Source organism: Solea senegalensis, linkage group LG4 (assembly GCF_019176455.1).
Source record: "Solea senegalensis isolate Sse05_10M linkage group LG4, IFAPA_SoseM_1, whole genome shotgun sequence".
Taxonomy (NCBI): Eukaryota; Metazoa; Chordata; class Actinopteri; order Pleuronectiformes; family Soleidae; genus Solea; species Solea senegalensis.
This window is the reverse complement of record NC_058024.1, coordinates 4773418-4793198: the sequence shown is the minus strand read 5'-3', so window position 1 is coordinate 4793198 and position 19781 is coordinate 4773418. Positions and strand designations below refer to the sequence as shown.

Sequence of the window (19781 nt, the reverse complement as noted above, 5' to 3'; positions counted from 1 at the left end):
TTAGTATGTCGTCCAAAATCTGACAAAAATGTCATAGTTTAGTATGTCGTCGAAAAAGTGACAAAAATGTCATAGGTTAGTATGTCGTCCAAAATGTGACAAAAATGTCATAGGTTAGTATGCCGTCCAAAATGGGGCAAAAATGTCATAGTTTAGTATGTCGTCTAAAATGTTACTAAAAAGTCATAGTTTAGTATATTGTCCAAAATGCGAAAAAAAAGTCATAGTTTAGTATGTCGTCCAAAATGTGGTAAAAGTGTCATAGGTTAGTATAGTCAGCCCAAAATGTGACAAAAAGTTAGCGTTTAGTAAGTCGTCCAAATTGTGACAAAAACGACATAGGTTAGTATGCCGTCCAAAATTTGAGAAAAAAGTCATAGGTTAGTATGTCGTCCAGAATTTGACAAAAGTCATCCTATGTGGTCCAAAATGTGACAATCTTTACATTTGCTAAAGATTGTGAACACTATGTAACAGATGAATCTCTATTTGTTATTATTTATTGTAGTTTGTTTTTGTTGTTGTTTTTAGGTTTTTGTTTGTTGCTGATTGTTGTTTGTGTTGTCTTGGATGGAGTAAACTGCAGATGAACTGGGAACAATAAAGTTGTCTGAATCTGCTTTTGTGTAGTACACTACTTATCGGCCGTAGTGTAACATGCATCTCCCATCTACAGCACCTTTCTTCATTTTCCTTCCCAGTGGCTATTCACATTTATTGGTGAAGTTGGTGAATATCCCTAGCTTCAACCTTCCCTTTGTAGTGTGTTGAAAAATCCATGGCCCTCAGTTAGTATCAAAACTCAAAGGATGTTTAGTTTGTCCATTGTGGGCTACTGTAAAAATATAGATGTCAGTGTTTCAGGTTGTGAAGTCTTTCTCACCAGACTATTTCTGAGCCCTATTTTCCAAAATGACAGACTCCACTGACTGAGCGAGTCTTGCAGTCGCAGCCCAGCCCTTGACCACAATGGCTGGTCAGTGAAATGAATGATGACCTGCTCTATGTAGGGAAATTAGGGATAATGATGATGAGGTTTATATTATATTGCATGGTTACTATGATATTGCATGGTTACACACAGCAGGGAGAGCAGTAGACCACACAGCAGGGAGAGCAGTAGACCACACAACAGGGAGAGCAGTAGACCACACAGCGGTACACAGATCGTGGTGATGTCATACTGGACTCAGCCAACTGAACATTTAATTTTACTTTTCCTATGGAGTCACTACTGTAAGATCCATATAACGTCTGGAATTAAATTAAATGTTTTATTCAGGATATTATTTATAATTTACTTGTTTTGCAAAATGAACATGGTTTATGCAACATATTTAAAATACACCACAATAAAAATTGCACTTCTGTAAGTCACTATTAATTAAATGTATTAATTAATGTATTTATTAGTACATTTGACTTTAGAGACATACTGCAATTGACGTAACTAAGTTCAAGTCATTTACTTGATGTTGACAACAATTATAACATAATTGAATGAAGTCAACCAAACTGGACAATAAATTAATTTAATGTAGTTAATAGTGTTTATTTCATCTTATTTTAACTTAATTCAATATGCTATAAATTCATTATTTAGATCAAGTTAAACAAATCATTTTTTTTTCCTTCTAATCTAAATAAAATCAAGTCCAAATGACCTCATTTTAGTTCCTGATTATTTCACTTCACTATCATTCTGTTAGACATTAAACACACTGAGAAAATGCTTTATTCTACATGTGCCAACACATATTCCACATAAAAAATGAGAAGGATATTTTTTCGTTTTCTCTGTCTGTTTTTATTCCTCTGCTTATCATGTGACTGCCCTGAGGAAGAACTGTCATGCATCATGTGTTCCCACATCCATCAAAATAACAGACCACTCTTTCAACCAATGCTTGTATCTGACAGTGCCAACTCATTAATAAAGGCCTTTAAAAATGAATTTAAAAATGTAATTGTAAGCTTTACTGTATATTGTTGAGAATTACAGTACCTGCAACCAAGAGCAAAGGCTTCAACTGAGACTAAGACTTTATCTGTGACACAGGCGGCCCTTCATTGTGAAGACACACCTCTGTTATCTGCAGATAAAAGATGCTTCTTTTGTCTGGCTTTGATTTAAACATGCGGCACACAACAGCGTTTTGTTCTTTGGTTCGTGTGTGAGTGTGTGACTGGGTTTATGTATGTGTGGTATGAAAGAGGGGATGACCTTTTCCTGCTATTTGACCTTTTTGACCTCCGGGTTCAGCTCAATGCCGGAAAACAAGGCTTCTTCAAAAGAGTTAGACACGGCAACAGCAAATTTTACTTTGACGGTTTTCAAAATGTATAAGTTGGTTGTGACTTTAAAAACTTTTATAAAGGACCAGGGTGGGTGGGATTGGAGACATCTGGGTTCTTGTAGCTGTACCGATTAATACATGTACATTTGAGATTATATTATTTTCTTCTTTTTTTGGGTGAAATACTTAAAGCTGCAGTGAATAACCTTTGGTGATTTAGATTTAGCCGTTGAATTCACTTCTGAAACCTTTCATGGACGCTTCTTTGTATATATTATACCTGTTTGCAGACACCTCGCATCACTAGCACAATGTTCCTGTTGCCACAACAAGAAGCAGGAGAAAAAGAAAACCAGGAAAGACAAATCCATGAGAACAAATGAGAACTGGAATCTAAATATGTACGGATATGATCTTTTCTATCTAAAATGCACAAGGATACAACTTCAGTAGAGTTCTATTGTGAATAAGCACAACTGTTTCAGAGTTGAACCCAAGACCTACGAAGAACTTGTTGCCACTTGTCAGGACGTTGTGAGAGTTCAACCTCAGGAAAAGACACATTTTCTCAGAGTGAGCGGAGAAACCTCTGATCTCTCCAGTGCTCACTTATTTATTATGCACTTCAACATGGCCGAACATGGCTTATTGTCATCATCACTCACATTGGGGAATGAAAATATCAGGTGATTCTGTCCGCAGTTTTTATTTTATTAAGAAAATTTACTATGAATGAATATAATTTAAAGAAGAGCGTACCAGTGTTCCTCCAACTGCTCTCGAGGGGGAAAACTAGTCAAGCTAGATGTTTTTAAATCCTCTTAGCTCACGTTGTCACACATGAATGAATCCTCACTTTATCTTATGACTCAAATCTCTTTATGGTCGAGACTTTCTACCCGACACTACAGGAGCGCACAGGACACAAGCCGATCCCTCCCCATTTTATTACACTCAAGGATCAGCTGTTGAATGTTTACTCGCAGTAAATGACAGGAGGTTGAGGGAGGAGACTTGAAGAGGGAGGGACCTACACTACCTGTTGAGAGAAAGAGAGTGAGAGAGAAAGAGGGAGAGGGGGGAAATCTGACAGCAGTCAAAGTGGAGTATGCCGACAAGTCGAGGGGAAAATACACTGGTACATTCGGAGGCACTGATCCATCGACAGGAGAGCGGGGAAGATCGAGATGGGCGGCACGAATAGCACAAGTCAGAAGAAGAGCAGCAAGCGAGGCAGCTCTAGGAGTCGCACCAGCAGCACCTTGTGAGTCATGTTGAGCAATAAACTAAATTTAGATTTAAATCTACCCTCATTTAGTTTGAACCAGTAACAACATTTCTGAACTTGTATAGTTCTATTATATTCATTCATGGAGCTGTAATGTGAAACAGAATAATGAACTTGGGGCTGCAGCGGCCTCTGTTCAGTAAACTGTACACATGAAGCAAATATTCACACATGAATCCAGTTGTGACGGCATGAACACGGCGAGTTTGCTCAATGGCTTTTGACAAATATTTGGCCGAGAGTGTGTTTTGGAGAAAACTACGCACTGAGAATGATCCAGATCTAACTAGAAAACAGAGAACCAAAGAAACTGGAGTGTTGATCATGTTCAACATTTAATGTGTAACATCTTCGAAAACTAGGATCCGGAGTTTGGGCAGTGTCACACAGCGCAATCAAGACTGGTTCTACACGATCAGTGACCAGGGTTGTCTGAACACATCCACAGTGGTTACATCACAGTATGATCTCATTGTGAGAAATATAGCTTCTCTGTGTCAATATTTGCTCGAGGCGATGCGTGTCGTCTTTGCTCTGGGAGGCACGGAGGCAGCTCTGCCCTCTGTAGGTTCTTATGAAACACGTGCTTTTATCAGTCAGTAACTTTGTCCAGGTCTGTAAACACCTGACATGACTCACTCATAGCTTAGAGAAACATTCAACGACAGTAGCCAACTGACTTTTACTGCAAATGCTCTTGATGACAATAAAACCACTTATTTTGTTTTTCTACTGGCAATGAAAATTAAGGCCACCTGTAACCATGGTAACTGTACACACATAACAAATATACCATCATGGTTACATGGCATACGGTCTAAAACTAGATCCTAATCACATTCTGTTTCCTTCAGAACAAAGTGGTGCTGAGAGAAAACCTGTTTAGATTGCACTGGAGAACAAATGTGTCCACACTTATTCCGTCTGTGTGTTATTAGCGTCCGCCTCCTCTGCTCTTACCCAGGCTTTGGGTGACTTGTTCTGTGCTTTGTTTGCAGGCGTGTCAGGCTGGCATGAGTCAGCAAATCTCTCTCTGGCTTTCTCCCAGTTCTTCTGAGACTTTGATCTGGTCACAGAGACGGTGTCTATAGAGAGGGTGGCACCTGCCCCCAAACCTGACTGGGACTTTCTGATCTTCAGTTCAATCTGTGGAAAAAGAACAAATTAAGTGTTTGGTTCTGTGTAAAAGCACATGTGTGTTGTGACATCTTTAGATTGTAGAACTGTCTTACTGGGTTTGTCATTCCAGTTCCCTCTTTGCCGAGTCCCTCTCCTTTCTTCCAGCCCATCTTTTCCAACATCTTCCGTCCTTTATTCACTTCACTGATCTCCCTTTTCAGAGGAAATAACAGAATATGCACATTATTATCATTTGCATCAAATCGAATCAATACTTCTGTAAGGCTGGGTGATATGCTTTATAAATAATAATAATATCAATATAGTTAAGATATATCCCGATATATGAGACGAACGGGGACATAAAGCTGCAGCTGTTTTTCTGGGCTCAGTAAAAGTTTTATTTTCAATACACGCTAAAATAAAAGATCTACGTTTTATTTTTATATTTTACGTTTATGATCTGTATTACATGTATGAAGTTAATACCTGGTTTACTTCTTTGGCTTTTTAATGTTAAATGAAGGCTATTTAAATATTAACAATGAAATTGTCTATAAATATGGTCAAATTCTGCTTTGAATAAATATATATTATATTTAATTTATAATATTTATAGTATTTCTCACATTCATTTATTATAATAAATATGCTGACTTTTATGAGCCTATAAAACCAGGAAAAGTCATCAAAGATACCTTATCATGATATCTATCTCTAAAAACTGAGACTATCTTGTCTTGTGACACAACACGCGACATAAATATATCGATATATTGCGTAGCCTTATTTGCATCCATTATTTAAACGATTTCACAGCAGCAAGAGACAATAAACATACGTGTGAACAGACGCAGGCGCATCATCTCGTTGGAAAGCCCCCTCGCTGCCCACAACCTGTCGGCGAGACTCTGCTCGGTCCTTGTATTTGGGATTCCTCAGGGCTTTGGCCTCTTCATACTCATTGCTCTGTTTTTACAGAAACACACATACGTGACTACATAATGAAGAGAAGAGGTTGTTGAGTAAAATTGCTGCTACATTCTAACAACACTCACCTGCAGGCCATATTTGGCCTTCATCTGCTTCAGCTCCTTCTGTCTTAGTGCCTCTTTATCCTCTTTGGTTAGAGTAGGGCCTTTTGGGAATAAACAGTCTGATTTATACCAAGTCGCTCAACACTTTAGCCTCATTTCCACGTAGTACAGTGCATATGTATGGTACAGTTTGGAACGTCACACACTGATCTGGCTTATGTTTCCACTACAGGGGTAGGTCAGGTGGTGACCTACACGTAGCTGCATCAGTTACGTGTGCAACAGCATGATACACTGCAGCCCGTCAATAAGAAGAATGTGACAAAGTAAACAACGCTGCACACTGACATTACACAGACACACACAAAAACAAACACAGATGGCCTTAAATCGCCTCTCAGTTATAATGGTCTGTTCTAATGGTCTTTTTTAACATAACGGAGCAGCGCTTCTGGACTGGGGCAGATGCGCCCCTGTCTATATTCAAGAAGCTCTTGAAACCCAGCTCTTCCTAGAGCATCTTCTGTCCTAGCACTTAGCCCCCCGCCCCCCCACACTATCTTCTTCACCCTCCATCGGTCCACTGTTCCTATCAAGTGGATAAAAGCGTCTGCTAAATGCTTAAATGTAGTGAAGTGAGCCATGACTCACACAATGTCTTTGGAAGTTGCTCACCTGTCTGCTCCTCACGCTTGTGCTTGCTGAGGTGAGCCATCACCTGACCAGGCTCACATCCGTCACAGGTGTCAGTGCCTGAGTGGATGTGGAAGGACAGCACAGTCTCTCCCATCTTCACCTCGTCACCATGCATCAGTGCATGTGGCTCACATTTGACTTTGGGCTATAGAAGGAATAATAATGATAATGATTCTTTTGTTTTTATGTCAATGCTAACTTGTCTTAGTTAGAGGCAACAAGCTGACCTGTAAGATCCGGTTGCCATTGATGACGGTTCCGTTCTGGCTTCCCTGGTCCACAAGCACATAGCTTTGCTGCTCCTGATCAAAGTACACCTCTGCGTGGAACTGAAACCAGTTTACACATATAACACAAACCAGTGACTAAGGATATTAGAAACAGAAAAACATAAAGAGAAATGCACCATTGACTAGAAAAAAGCAAAACAGCCAAGTGTAATTTTGTTTGTGAAAAAATGTAAATAAAAAGCAGGAGCAGTATTTAACTCATGCTTCTTCTCCTTTCTTTATGTAGCAGAATATTTGTTACTCAGTTGTGTTATTAACAGCGCAATAGATTAAAAGATGTAAAACTACTGTATCAAACTCAACTGATATTGGTAGACACTTGAGGCTGTGTACCAGTGTCTGACATGAAAAAGTGCTATACTGCAATTCCTACCAAAGAAATATTTAAGTGTGTTACCTTGCTGACTCCCATCTCTGGTATTCGTATCGCATGATCCATATCTTTCTCTCTGCAACAGAACGATGACATATTGTGGCATCAATCATTCATAATTACTCCGAGTAAAACTACTTGTAGAGCTTGAAATAGACATTTCTTTTTTCAAGCTGCAGGGACCATTATTATCACTATTATTCAGCCTCCGTTTTATCTTCATGAACAGAAACAATGTAATATTATTTATATGATGGGTCCCTGAAAACTAGCCAGGTCCAGCAATACCATCAGACCTGACTGAGGGAGTGTTTGTGTGTATACAGCAGCAGTGCTGGGCCAAGAAGCAATTATTGTGTCAAACTGATGAACAACCGGGTTTTTGAGAAGAAAAATTCTGTTCTGGCCGAGGCAGAAGCTGCACATCTTTGAGTCTGTCAAATTAAATTAAAATGATTCTCTGAAGTTTTTCATGGGCACTTGTTTGTGCTTTCAGTCGCCTGTTTGCATTTGTCTTGATGTAAAATAAATCACTCCCTATGTGCAGCACAGGAATGGTGCCAGGTGATCTCAACTAGGGGTCAACCAATCATCGGCCTGGCTGATTTTTGAATATGAGGCATTCTGCCAATTATGGGTACTATCGGCATTTTCTTTTCTTTACATATTTGGTCCATAAAATGTCATACAATGTCTTTGTTGTTCTTTGTCATGTAAGAGCAAATCAGAAGATATTCACAGAATAAAAACTAACAATCACCAATAATATACTTAACTTTACAGGACATGTTGGTGGAAACATTGCATTTTTTGTATCATATTGTTTCTACTATGAAAATGCTGCTTGGAGCTTTACTTTATTTATGTTTTGTTTTTTTACATATAACTTGACTAATAACCAATATTACAACAATGTTCTGTGTTGGACTGAGTCAAACCCTAATTTACACTGCTATCATGAGAATCACAAGGAGAGGGGGCATTGTGTGGACTCATTTGAGAATGATTTGAATGTAATAGACGTTGTTCTAAAGCCCTGTAGCTCAGAGTTGTAGCCTCAGTGCTCACGACATATCCATGCACCCACATGTAAGTGCTTGGTCCATAACTACTATCAGTCTTTGGCTGAGACAAGAGATAAATTGACACAAACCTGCCGATGGTGGCGGAAGAGTCAGCTGTGATGATGAACAGAGAGCCCACCTGCAGCACTGGAGACCTGACCACCGTCACTCTTACACAGGGCGGCCAAATGTCTTTCACTAAAAGATAAATACACCACAAATTTAGTAAGACCAAAGTATGATGACCTCAGAGAGAGTGTTAGGTCTAAATAAAATCATATAGTTACTACCAGCTATAAAAATCTAACAAAAAAAAACCAAGGGTGAGCTTATGGGTTAAGAACAAGTGGCAAATACAGCTCATCTTTTCCTCTCACCTTCCTGACTCTGAGTCTCCACCTCTGATTCTGGACTCCCCATGTAGGGGGAGCCAGAGGACGACGAGAACGATGGAGTAGACTCCCACTTGTCTCTCTCAGACTCTGTGATCTCACCCTCCTCTGGTTCACTGTCACCCTCGGAGTCATCACTGCGAGAAAGGCTTCTTTTCTTCTTCCGCTTCACTGATTTTGATTTCTTCCTTTTCTTCTTTGAACTTCGCTCATCGTCGTGGCGTGAACCATTTCTGTGCTTCCTCTTTTTTGATGAAGATCTGCTGCTCTCCTCACGACGTGGAGCCACGTCTGCACTACGAGACCTCCGCTTGGGTTTTCGTGAATCGGTGGTCTTCTTTTCGACCCAGTCAGTTTCTTCTTGTTCAGACTTAATGTCCGTTTGCTCCTGGCGCCAGAGAATCAGAACAGTGTGGTTACCTCTTCGTGTGAGGTTCACAGGTGACAGCAGGCCAGCTGGATTTGTGGTGTAGTTCCTCATTTTTTTTGCCATATTAACCAGTCAGTCTCAGTCTTCAAAGATAGTCCACCATTTACCTTAACTTCAAGTTGATTTTTACATAAAATCACGTCAAAACAGCTGCTTAAACTACATCTTGAGCTTTAGTGCCTATTGGTTACTGTGAGGATAAGTCAATTAATTACAGAAGAGATATAAAGTCCCAACTCACTGCAACAACAAAACACCTACTCAAATCAAATATTTAATATAATGCAATGATGGTAGCATGTACAGTAGCAGGTGTTCAATTAAGTCCCAGGTCAAAAATAATTATACATAAGTCTAAATGATTTTGCATGGTTGTGTTGAAAATGTACCTTGGTGGGAAGCAGAATTCCAGTAAGAGGAAATCTTCATTTTAGCCAATGAGTAAGTCACCTCTTGCACCTAGGTCAGAGGAATAGTGTTTTAGTCGACTACCCTTAAATTTATACATGAAGCAAATGTTTAATAACTGAGACCAACAAGGTTACGTGGATTTTTATGAGGAACTACACAAAGTCAAAAGCCAGCTGTCAGCTGCCACAGTCATGCATGGGTGAAAGTTGATGTTGTTACATACCTTATCACCCGTACGTGATGTTTTCTTGACACCTTTCTTGAACTTCCTGACTCTCTTTTCAACAGTGTCCTTGTCTGGACAAAGCTCAGCAGCAGTCTGCGCAGCAGGAACCTCAATCCTGGAATGAAACTGGTATCGACCGCTCTCTGCGTCATAGTAGTAGTACATGCCGGTGTTGGCATCATAGTACAACTGACTGGCCTGAGGAAGAAAGACAAGGCTTGAAACGCAGCTGAAATTATGACCGTTATAGAAGCTAAAATGTACACAGAAGTATTTGACAGACCGAGTCGTAGTAGAAGCCTGTGCTGTGATCATAGTACATTCCTGTGTTCTCGTCAAAGACAAACCCAGTCTGTGTCATTGCCTCTTCAGCTGTGGCCCGCAGAATATCCGCTATGGATCCAGGATCACCCTGCTGCTGGAAGTTATATTCATTAATTTCATACTGTAAACTGAATTATACAAACACGATGTTTAGTTAATGTCACCTTATTATAGTACCTTGGAATGGTAAAAAATGTATTCTGAAAACTAGTTTTTTGCCAAGACTATAAAGTAGGGCTGTCGCACCAATTAAAAACATAAATCTAATTAATAACATGCTCTGTGATTAATTTCTGTCAAAATATTGAAAAATATTTAAAAATCCAATTAATTGATTGAGACTCAATCAACATGACAGACTTACAGTTCAACTAACTTTAAAATTGTTTTACTGTTCTTCATACAGTTGTTTTTTGAAGGGGATGGGCTAGTCCTGTGGGCAAATGGCGTGAGAAAGAGGAGAAACAAGATAGAGACTAAGAAAATGAACATCTTGCAACTTGTACAAGACTGTTATGTAGCTAAAGAACAAGCACTGGAAGTTGATGTTGAGACAGGCGAACGTGTGCTTCAGGGGGAGCGGAGAGGAGGGGTCTGATCAGCTCAGGTGTTTGATTAAACCACTTGTTTACATTTTTACTCATATTATGTAGGGAGGCTGCTGGAAATGTCTTTAAAAATATGAGTGTGCAGCATGTCAGGGTGGAGAAAGTGTGGTGGAGGTGTGACAGCAGGATAGTGAGACCTGCTGAGGTGTATGGCACATTGTATTGGCACTGTCTAAAGGACAGGAGGCGGAGCATATTCAAGGGAAAGCTCAGGTTGAACACTTTTGAAAAAGCAAGAGAGGCTAAGTTGATGTGGTTTGGTCACGTGCAGAGGAGGGATAGTGATTATATTGGACAAAGAATGTTGAAGATGGAGCTGCCGGGCAGGAGGAAAAGAGGAAGACAACAGAGAAGGTTCATGGATGTTGTGAAGGAGGACATGAGGACAGTTGGTCTAACAGAGGAGGAAACAAGGGAGAGGACAAGATGGAGGCAGATGACCCACTGTGGCAACCCCTCATGGGAGAAGCTGAAAAAAGAAGAAGTATAAGAAGAAGAGAGCGAAGAAGAGCGTGCATTGTGTCAGCAGATGAAACGGGGTACCAGCGTGCGTAATTAGCATTAATTTTAGTTACTGTGAGTAATTCATCAAAAGCATCAAGGTGTTATTTTGACAGCCCTCTTACACAAACACCAAATAAATAATAAAACTTGCAACTAAAGCTAACCTCGGTTGTGACCATGCCACTTTCGTCAGGTTGGGCTGATGCTGCTTCGTAATGTGTTGATGTGTTGTCTGTAGCATGGCTGCCATCAGCTACATCAGCTACATCCACTGCTGCTGTTGCTGTTGTTGCTTCTGTTGTGTTCAGGCCTTCCTGGCTTTCTGTTGCTTCAGGGTTCTGGTAGTAGCTTCCATAGTAGTAATTGTAATAATCTGGAAGGGAATATTAAACAATTTGTAACAATTACACATTTTCAACAGTTTCTAAACCTCTGTACTGAATTATTTTTGTGTGCCGATAGCCATCAACCAGTGCAGTTCATTATTATGTTAAGTGTTTTGTACATTTCACACATGATGTCAGTATCAAAAAATGTGTCCTCACAGCACTCTCTCCTCCACTCTTCTTCAAACAATGTGTATACTTTGTATTTTGAGGGCAGGAATTTGGTAAGAGTGCAGACAGGATGGGATGTATCAGTTACATCAGATGCAGTGTAGCCTTTTATTTTTACCCAGACAACTTTATTTACTAATGTATATCCAGATATGTAGACAACTTCAACACACACCAGTTTCTGTCCACACGCAGTCATCTGTCTGAGTTTCACTGTTGACTCGGTCTTTGTCCTTCTTCTTCCGTTCATGAATCTCTGCACTCAGCTGATCAACCTGAAATCGGTTAAATCAGATCAATTTAGGTCGGTTCTTTTCACAATAGGAAGTTTGAGTGTAAACTGACTCAAGATCACTAAGGCAGGTCAATAGTTCAATAACAATATATTTGTTATTGTGATATAATCAGCTTTAATTTCAATATAACAAAGATTAAACATACTGTGCATTGATATGTTTATGCAATGCACAAACACACTTTGAAACTCCTAATTATGTTGCCTATGCAAGTGTGTGTTGTTTTGTGTCCATAAAGAATTTTAAATATGCAGTTAAATGCTTTATTCAACTTTAACTCAAGAGTAAAACTCAATCTTTGACTTGACTAATTTTGGTTTGTGTTCAAAACAAGGCATTTCAGATCGTCATAATTTCAAGGATTGGGAAATCAAACAAATTAACAAAAAAACAAACCAGAGGTAAAGACATGATTATAAAAACATGATTTTAACACTGACCTGTTTCCTCAGGTCTTCGTTGTAGCTATCTGTGTTCCTCTGAAGTCTCTCAGACTGGTGCAGCTGCTTCTGCAGCTTGGACAGCTCAGTTCTACACTCTCTGAGCTCCTGCTTCAATGAGTCCACTTTCAGACGCAGCTCTGCCACGTCACAGTCTGCGTCCTTTTCTCCGTTCTCGGTCTCCATTAGTTCAGCTGAAAAAGTTGATATAAATAATTATCTGTCATGTATACCACCAACCATGCGCTCCACCACACACTGGCCACCTTTTCTAAAACAGCTTAAGCCATGGTACAAGAACTCTTTACAGCCACATGCCAGAAGACAGACAGAAGACCTGAATGACTTAGGTAAAATATCTATAGTGATTTTTTTGACATAGTATATTACAAATGCAATTGTATTTGCAGTGTAAATATTATTTTATCAAGTCAAACTTATTGCCACAAGTCATTGCCACATACAACAAAAAATTAACTACTATCTCTGATCCAAGGATAAGAACTGTTGAGATGTATGTATAACACTATAATAGGAACAGAACGTGAAACTACAAAAAATTAAAAAGATTCCTTTACTGCATGTGTTAAATGCATTGTTTCAAATTACACCAATGCACCGATATGACAGGAGACAGACTGTGCTGACAATGTGCATATTCATTGTTAATGATCAGTTAATTCAAATACATTCTAATATTTACAGGAGCTGAATGTCGAAAATGGATTTCATTAAGTCATACAATGACAATGACATGTCATTGGAGATTAGGGAAACACGTTGACGAGAAATCCAGTCCTCACAAACAAGAATATAATAGTCTAATCACAATTTAAAAGTTAATTTACAGTCTGAAAATTCTGTTCACGCTGTGGAAAGTGGAATACGTTTAACTCCTTTTAGATTCATATTTTGGTTAATGTGGGATTACATGCTAAAACTATAAATCAACCTCATCCGTAATTGTGTAGCTATGCTGTATGTAGGCATAATACAGCTGTAGCTCACCTTGCATTATATCGATTTGTTGTTGCTTTAAGTAGTTTGTAGTAAGTTACTTTTTTCCCCTTTTATTGTGTAGTTTTGGGACCAATAACGTACGTGTCTCTTCCGGAATATCTGTCTATCTTTCCAAAGAAAACCTCCGTAAATGTACCTGCTGAATGTCCGTTGAACATCAGTAACGACAAATACCGACTATCTGGTGTGACTGACTGTAACTGCTGCTCACCGTTCGTTTCGTCGACTTCTCCTTAGCAGTAACTCTCGTGTCTTCGCGGCACATGAAACAACCTGTAAGTTGAAAATAAACATCTCGTCACCAGGCTGTTTTTGCGATACAGTCGAGGACATTCTGTAAAGAAAAGTAGACAGTTTAGAGTTATAACCGTGGAAATGTTTACAGTCCACCCTGTTCTTGACCGCCATTTACTAAAGCGTCAATTGCGTCACAGCGGAAGTAATTCTTCTTCGGGTTTGGCGGACTTATTCCCCCATGTCAAGGGACACATGACGAAAAGCTTTGCTGCCCCCCAGCGGCGTACATAATTTTTCTTTAAAAAAAAAAAATTCATCCATCAGTTTGCCTCGCATCTCTTTCCTAAATTAAATGTCCTATTTCAGATGAATTCATGTTTTTTGTGGACATAATGATTCATTAAGTCCTTATAGAGCTATTTAATATCATAAATGATTCCAGCTGTTCGGTTTAAACTCCTTTCATCATGTGAAACAAACCAGGAGCCGTCACACCTTTACACCGCCTTGATATCTGTATTTTAAATGTTTCAAATTTAATTTTAGGCAATTTTGAATTTTTATGGTTTTATTTTATTTTTCTGAATCTGTTTTTGAATGAATGTGTTGAATTGAATGGAATTGAATTGAAGAGAGGTGCCTGGCTTCTGTCATAAAAAAAAAAAACTTGCTTATCTTTAATCAAAATAAATGAAAAATCCATCCATCCATCCATTATCTACTGCTTTATTCTCCCACTGGGGGGTCGCAGGGGGTCAGGTGCTGTGCCAATCTCACATTGAAATATAATTATTAAAATAAATACCGTACAGCACTTCTAAAGACATACTTAAGTAAAAGTGTAATTACAGATATAAAAACTTCCTACTACTAAGTACAGAAAAAACCTACTCAATTACAGTAACAATTAAATGTGTAACTTCTTAGTATATCATACCTTAGTTTATGTCTTGATATACAGTATGTATCTTAGTATAGGCTGTGAATCAGCTATTTTCTCGTCTGTAGCTGTAACAAAAGTATTTCTGAATCTGATTTGTTCATTCAAGTACAGGTGTAATTGTGAACTTGTTGAATATTAATAGAGTTTGTGCAGTGTGTATTTTGTATATGCATTTGCTTATTTTAGTTTTACATGTGAACACTGTGAATTGAGTGTCTTCACTGCTCATGTTTACGGCTTTGCAGCAGTTATTAGGGTGCAACTCTCATTGTGATGATGCTCTTTGGTCACTAGATGTCAGTGCAAGACACTGATCCTGTCATTTGACAGCTGCAGTCAAATTGAGACTGATTTAGCAGTTTAACAGCACCTTAGAGACTGTGGAGGGGCTTCAGAAAAATGTGGGGCATGGTGTTGTCATAATTTCTACTCAGCAATATCTGTAAGCTTTGAGATTTTGCGCTCACTCATCTTTTCTAGCTGTTCATGTCGGCTGTTAAGATTGTTATAGTAAGGACTACACATGCTTCATTACAGGCCTGTTGCTCTACTTGTCCTTCCCGTCCCTCTGCTGTTGCCCAACACACACACACACACACACATATGTTCAACATTCATGACTTGAGGCGACATTGCATTCACTTACATTCATTTCCTGGAGACTTACTCTAACCTTAACCACAATTACTACTGGCCTAATCCTAACCCTGACCCTAACCTTAAAACATATCTTCACCTTAAATTGTAGTAATGTACATTGTGGGTACTTGCTTTTTGTCCCCACAAGGAAGACAAGTCCCCATAATGTGACTGTGTAAACAGGTTTAGGTCCCCACAACATTAGTAATACCTGGACACACATACACACACAGCTCTTTTGGTCACATGGTTGACTCACTTCCTTCCTTCTCCTCCTCTGTCTTCAATTTTTCAGTTGTTTTAATTTTCATTAAATAAATAACCAGGGGAAACCTGATGTATTTGCATAGTTTACACCACCATACACACACACACAAACACATACACACACACTCCATGAGTCTGAACTTATTTCAGGCTCCAGAGGAGGGGCTGTTATGTAACACCGTAACGGCGTGGCTCCAGTATTGTTGTCTAAAATTGAAACACCTTTCTATTTATGACTCAAATTTATGACTCAAACATGCCATTATTCACATTGTAAGATATGACAGACAGAAACTGTGTGAACTGAGGGAAAACTCTACAATAGACCAAGGAAATTGGTTTGTTTTTCCTTCCACTTTTAAAAGACTTTCTCAAAAATGTCTCTCAGGTTCCTCCCACTGTGTATGAAATCTGAGCTCTGCTGAGATGTGTTTGGGTTTTGGTGGAGCGAGAAACTTCTTGGCAGGATCCACAGTAGCTGAGACAGTGGTGGTGGTGGTTAAAAGCAGCCCTTTTTTGGTCAGTCTTGGTTGGTCTTTTATCTGCCTCACGCTACCTTCTGATGTTTAATGATGTCGTTTAATTTTAGACGAGTAAAGCACCAGCTCTGAAGGTCTCCTCTTTGAGTGTGTCTGGCACAGGAAAATAAAAAGCTGTGGTTTTTAGTTCAGTGTTTTGATTTGGATTTTGAGCATTAACTTATGTAGGGACGGTAGTAGGAATCCTGCCTTATGTAACTTAGTTTTCTTTGGCTACTGTGAGTTTACGCTGACCGCAGAGGCACTCACAATGAAAAGTGACTCCATGGAAACAAAGACCCATGTTTTTTTCTACTTTTAGACATGATGCTATTATTTATAAAACCGTACACACCTTCACACCTTCTCTTTTAAATTTCTGTAGTGTCAAAATAAGGCCTGGATCTCTTGTTCCAATTAGCTTGATCTATAGATGATCTCTACTGTGGCTTGGTAACTTCTCAGCATTAAGACAGGGACTGATCCTCATGCTCTGGTGTTTATCATTTTGATTCCCCTCTAACAGCTATACCTGCACAAAACCAGTGCAGCGAGAGATCAGCCCCAACTCCATATGTTCCACAAGAGCCACAGAGAACAAACTCCACCCAGTGTTGGTCAAAATGTGGAAACTGTGAGGCTGACTGAGCCACGTGTGTCTCTGCTGCTCAGTGTTTTTGCTCAGAGTTGTGTTTGCTTTGTTTGGTTAATATTTGAAATAGATTAGAGACCAAGGTTTTATTTGACACAGTCACAGTATGAGTGTCTAGGAATCTGTGTGCAGGCTTGAAGAGTCAGCAATATAAGGAAGTAAGTAAAAGCAAATGTCAAATCTGTTTCAACAATAGAATACTATAAAATACAACCGAATACTGTACTGAATACAGAATACAGAATACTGAATACTGTACAGAATACATTGTTAATATTAAGTACTGCGTTTGTGTGCGAGCTGATATTCCACATTTCTCAGTTCTATTGCATTTGTTATGATCCAATAAATAGTGTAAACAGTAGCGGTAGAGAATCTGAAATACATTTTTAAAAGAAGACTGTAATAAAAAAATGGTATAAATGTGGTGGTGTGCATATAGGATAGACTTGAGTGAAATGCATGGAAGTCACAGACAATAAAGATTTTCCAATACAGACCAGTCTAAAAAAGGGGGATGTGAAAACTGCTGCTCATGTTTACCTACACATATAGAAGCGACCTAAAGCAGTGTTTACAATTGTAACATGATGCTATATTTTTCATGAGGGCTTATTTTTTGGATGAAAAGTTATTGTATTATGTAAACATGAAGAATAATTTGCATACACAGGCATATATATATATATATGTATATATATCAATACAACCCAAATTTATTTAACTAACTGGTTAACACCGGTCACATAATGTGTGGTACAAGCATCAAAAAACATTTTAGGTATTCAATTTCATTGTCTAAGCATCTGATATTTGGTCAACTATGTCTCTCCATGTGTCTGTCCACTATCTCAGTATAATTTTACTTGACAACCTTTATAATATACCACTGTCTACTGAGTGCACTGAAGGCCAAGTTAGTGTTACGACCTCAGCCAGGCACAAAACCTGAGGCTGTGTAACAGAACAGGTTCCCGTGGTCATGTGTGGACGCCTGCCACTGGATAGAAGAAACTGTAACTGTAACTGTTAAAAAAAACCCTCAGGCTTAAAAACCCAGTCCCACATTCCTCACTTCTCTTTGGGCTGGCTGTAAAGTGTTGAGACCCAGACTCCACCTCCTCCTCTACCTCCTCCTGTGTTTGTTTTCTGACTCCCCCCCCACCTCAGAGTGGAAGAAGAGCAGTCTGACAGGGAAATACCACTTTCCAACCACAGGGGAACTTAGTTTAACTGAGTGCAGAGAAGCTGTGTGCATGATCTTTGCTTCCCCCCTCCGCTTTCTCTGTCAGTGGACTGGCCTGGTGTGGAGGGGGTGCAGAAGAGGAGAGGCAAAGAAACAGCAGCATATTGGAAACCAGCTGATCAGTGCTGTGGTATTCTGCCACAGAGGAAGAGGAGGAGGAGAGACCCTGACTGGGGTTAGAAAAAAGAGAGAAGTGAGAGAAAGATTGATAGAATACAAAAAAAGGAGAATGGAAAAGAAATGTCTTCTTCATTTCATGGACAACCGGGTGCTTGTGTGAAGAGAGGAGCTCTGTGGAAAGATGTGAGAGCTGCTGGATGGGTACAAATCTGAGGAAGAAACACTTGAAAAGAGGATCTGGGGAAAAATAACAACGGCAGTCCTTGGCCGTCGTTGATTCAACAGAGGGTCGAGGAATCCTGAGGAAAGAGGAGTGATGTCTTGGCTGTCACCGGTGTCATGGGCCAAATGGACGTGGACAACAGTGCGAGGGGGAGAGGGAGAAGTGGAGGATGAAGAGGGGCAGGAGGCCAGTGAGGAGAGGGAGCGAAGACAGGAGGAGGAGGAGGAGGAGGAGGAGGACAGATCACAGGGCTGCAGGCAAGTGTTGTGCTGGAGCTCAGAGACCACCACCACTGTCTGGACCAGAGCACATGCGTGTTAGTACAGTGTCTCTGTCTGGTGAGATGGAAAGGAAAGAGGAAGAAGAGAGGAGAGGAAACACATGTGTTTACTGCACAGTGTTGTTGACACATGGTGTGGCTCTGATTAAGACTCACTTAGAATGTTTTGTCTCCGCCTCGCCTGGCTGTGCATCCTCATTTCTGTGGTTTTAGAGAAACATCACACACCCCAGCACTGGACATTAATGATGTCATCGTGACATCACAATGAAACACACAGCGATGACACATGCTCTAAAACAAGCATTCGTGTCTGAGCTTTACGACACTGTCATTGCCTTGTGATGAACAGCTTTGTGCTCACGTATACTAATAATCACCTGAATGTTTTAGGTCAAATGCCAGAATCCATGAGAGTTTGTTTTGGTTTTATTGTTTATTATTTCAGTAGTTATTTACCCAGAGTGATGTCAATAACACGTAGTAGCTTCCTGAAAGGGTTAGATCACATTTTATGCCATTACACACCAGACTAAAACCAGCAGTTGGTTTGGAAACAACAAACTGTATTCAAGTGAAATGCTTCATTTATTCATTTCAAATGAATATATCATTTATATCTTGAACATTACTGCCTCATAATTCATGTCGTATGGTGCTCACGGCACAGGAAATAGTGAGCTGCCCTATTTTCTCTTCCTCTATGTGTCTTTGTACTTTATCAGTGTTGTTATCTCACTTTGTTGCTGCTGCCGCTGTGATTGACTGTTTATATTCAGTTTGTTTCATCAAAACTTGTCAACAGTTTTGTGGCATCACATCTTAGATCAATGTTGTCCAGTCTACAGACGGTGGCAAGATAATTCTGTCACACTACACCGTTTTTTATCATTTGAGATGAAATATTGGATAGTTTTACCTCTTTCTGCCTCAAGTCAAACAATGTAAGACAACCGTATGATTTCTTAAGTTTGTGATGGAAATAGCTGCATCGATGCCGTTAGTACAGCTCTGTTGGGTTTGTTGAGGTCGTTTGTTGCCAATTTACTATTTTGGCTTTTGGAGATTAACAGTTGCTGATCCATGTTGTGGTTTGGAAAGTTAATGTTGTCTCTCTCGCTCTCTCTCCCTGTCTCGTTCTCTCTCTGACTACCACAGCTCTGACTCAGAGGGTAATTTTGGCACCCCTGAAGCAGCAACTCCTGTCCGCACCCTTTCGACCATCCAGGGAGAGCTGGAGAACAACAACACTGATGCAGACAAACCAGGTGAGACTGCAGGACA

At 39.7% G+C, this 19781-nt stretch overlaps 2 protein-coding genes across 6 annotated transcripts in view; one reads left to right on the top strand and one right to left on the bottom strand.

The window, feature by feature from the left end:
• The first annotated feature begins 3211 nt into the window (after positions 1-3211).
• The window catches only part of LOC122767702 (transforming acidic coiled-coil-containing protein 1-like), a 31188-nt gene continuing 14618 nt past the window's right edge, over positions 3212-19781 (top strand). The window contains exons 1-2 of one of the 2 annotated variants that reach the window (XM_044023146.1): positions 3212-3561; positions 19656-19765. In XM_044023146.1, the coding sequence (XP_043879081.1) occupies positions 3485-3561; positions 19656-19765 (187 nt within the window). In that variant the 5' untranslated portion in view covers positions 3212-3484. Of the gene's footprint in view, positions 3562-17904; positions 18475-19655; positions 19766-19781 lie in introns of those variants that run through there. The other variant, XM_044023145.1, reaches the window with a different exon arrangement.
• aggf1 (angiogenic factor with G patch and FHA domains 1) lies at positions 3902-13802 on the bottom strand. 4 transcript variants are annotated; one of them, XM_044023151.1, is made up of 16 exons: positions 13741-13802; positions 13584-13645; positions 12353-12546; positions 11792-11891; positions 11224-11432; positions 9907-10041; positions 9621-9821; positions 9376-9445; positions 8254-8362; positions 7125-7176; positions 6665-6766; positions 6417-6582; positions 5763-5842; positions 5546-5673; positions 4818-4917; positions 3902-4731 (listed from the first exon to the last, which is right to left on the bottom strand). In XM_044023151.1, exons 3-16 carry the CDS (start codon positions 12536-12538, stop codon positions 4501-4503), a joined length of 1869 nt encoding a protein of 622 aa, XP_043879086.1. In that variant the 5' UTR covers positions 12539-12546; positions 13584-13645; positions 13741-13802; the 3' UTR covers positions 3902-4500. The 4 variants fall into 4 exon arrangements, with proteins under 4 accessions (XP_043879086.1, XP_043879082.1, XP_043879085.1 ...); XM_044023147.1 differs by lacking the exon at positions 9376-9445 and adding an exon at positions 8542-8944; XM_044023150.1 differs by lacking the exon at positions 9376-9445 and adding an exon at positions 8542-8944 and having other exon boundaries at positions 9907-10038.

Coding starts and splice junctions, on each gene's coding strand:
- aggf1 (XM_044023147.1), bottom strand. CDS start 12,538: ATGGAGACCGAGAACGGAGAAAAGGACGCAGACTGTGACGTGGCAGAG. Junction 8,363..8,541: donor GGAGACTCAGAGTCAGGAAG/GTGAGAGGAAAA, acceptor TTTATCTTTTAG/TGAAAGACATTTGGCCGCCC. Junction 4,918..5,545: donor GCGCCTGCGTCTGTTCACAC/GTATGTTTATTG, acceptor TCCTCTGAAAAG/GGAGATCAGTGAAGTGAATA.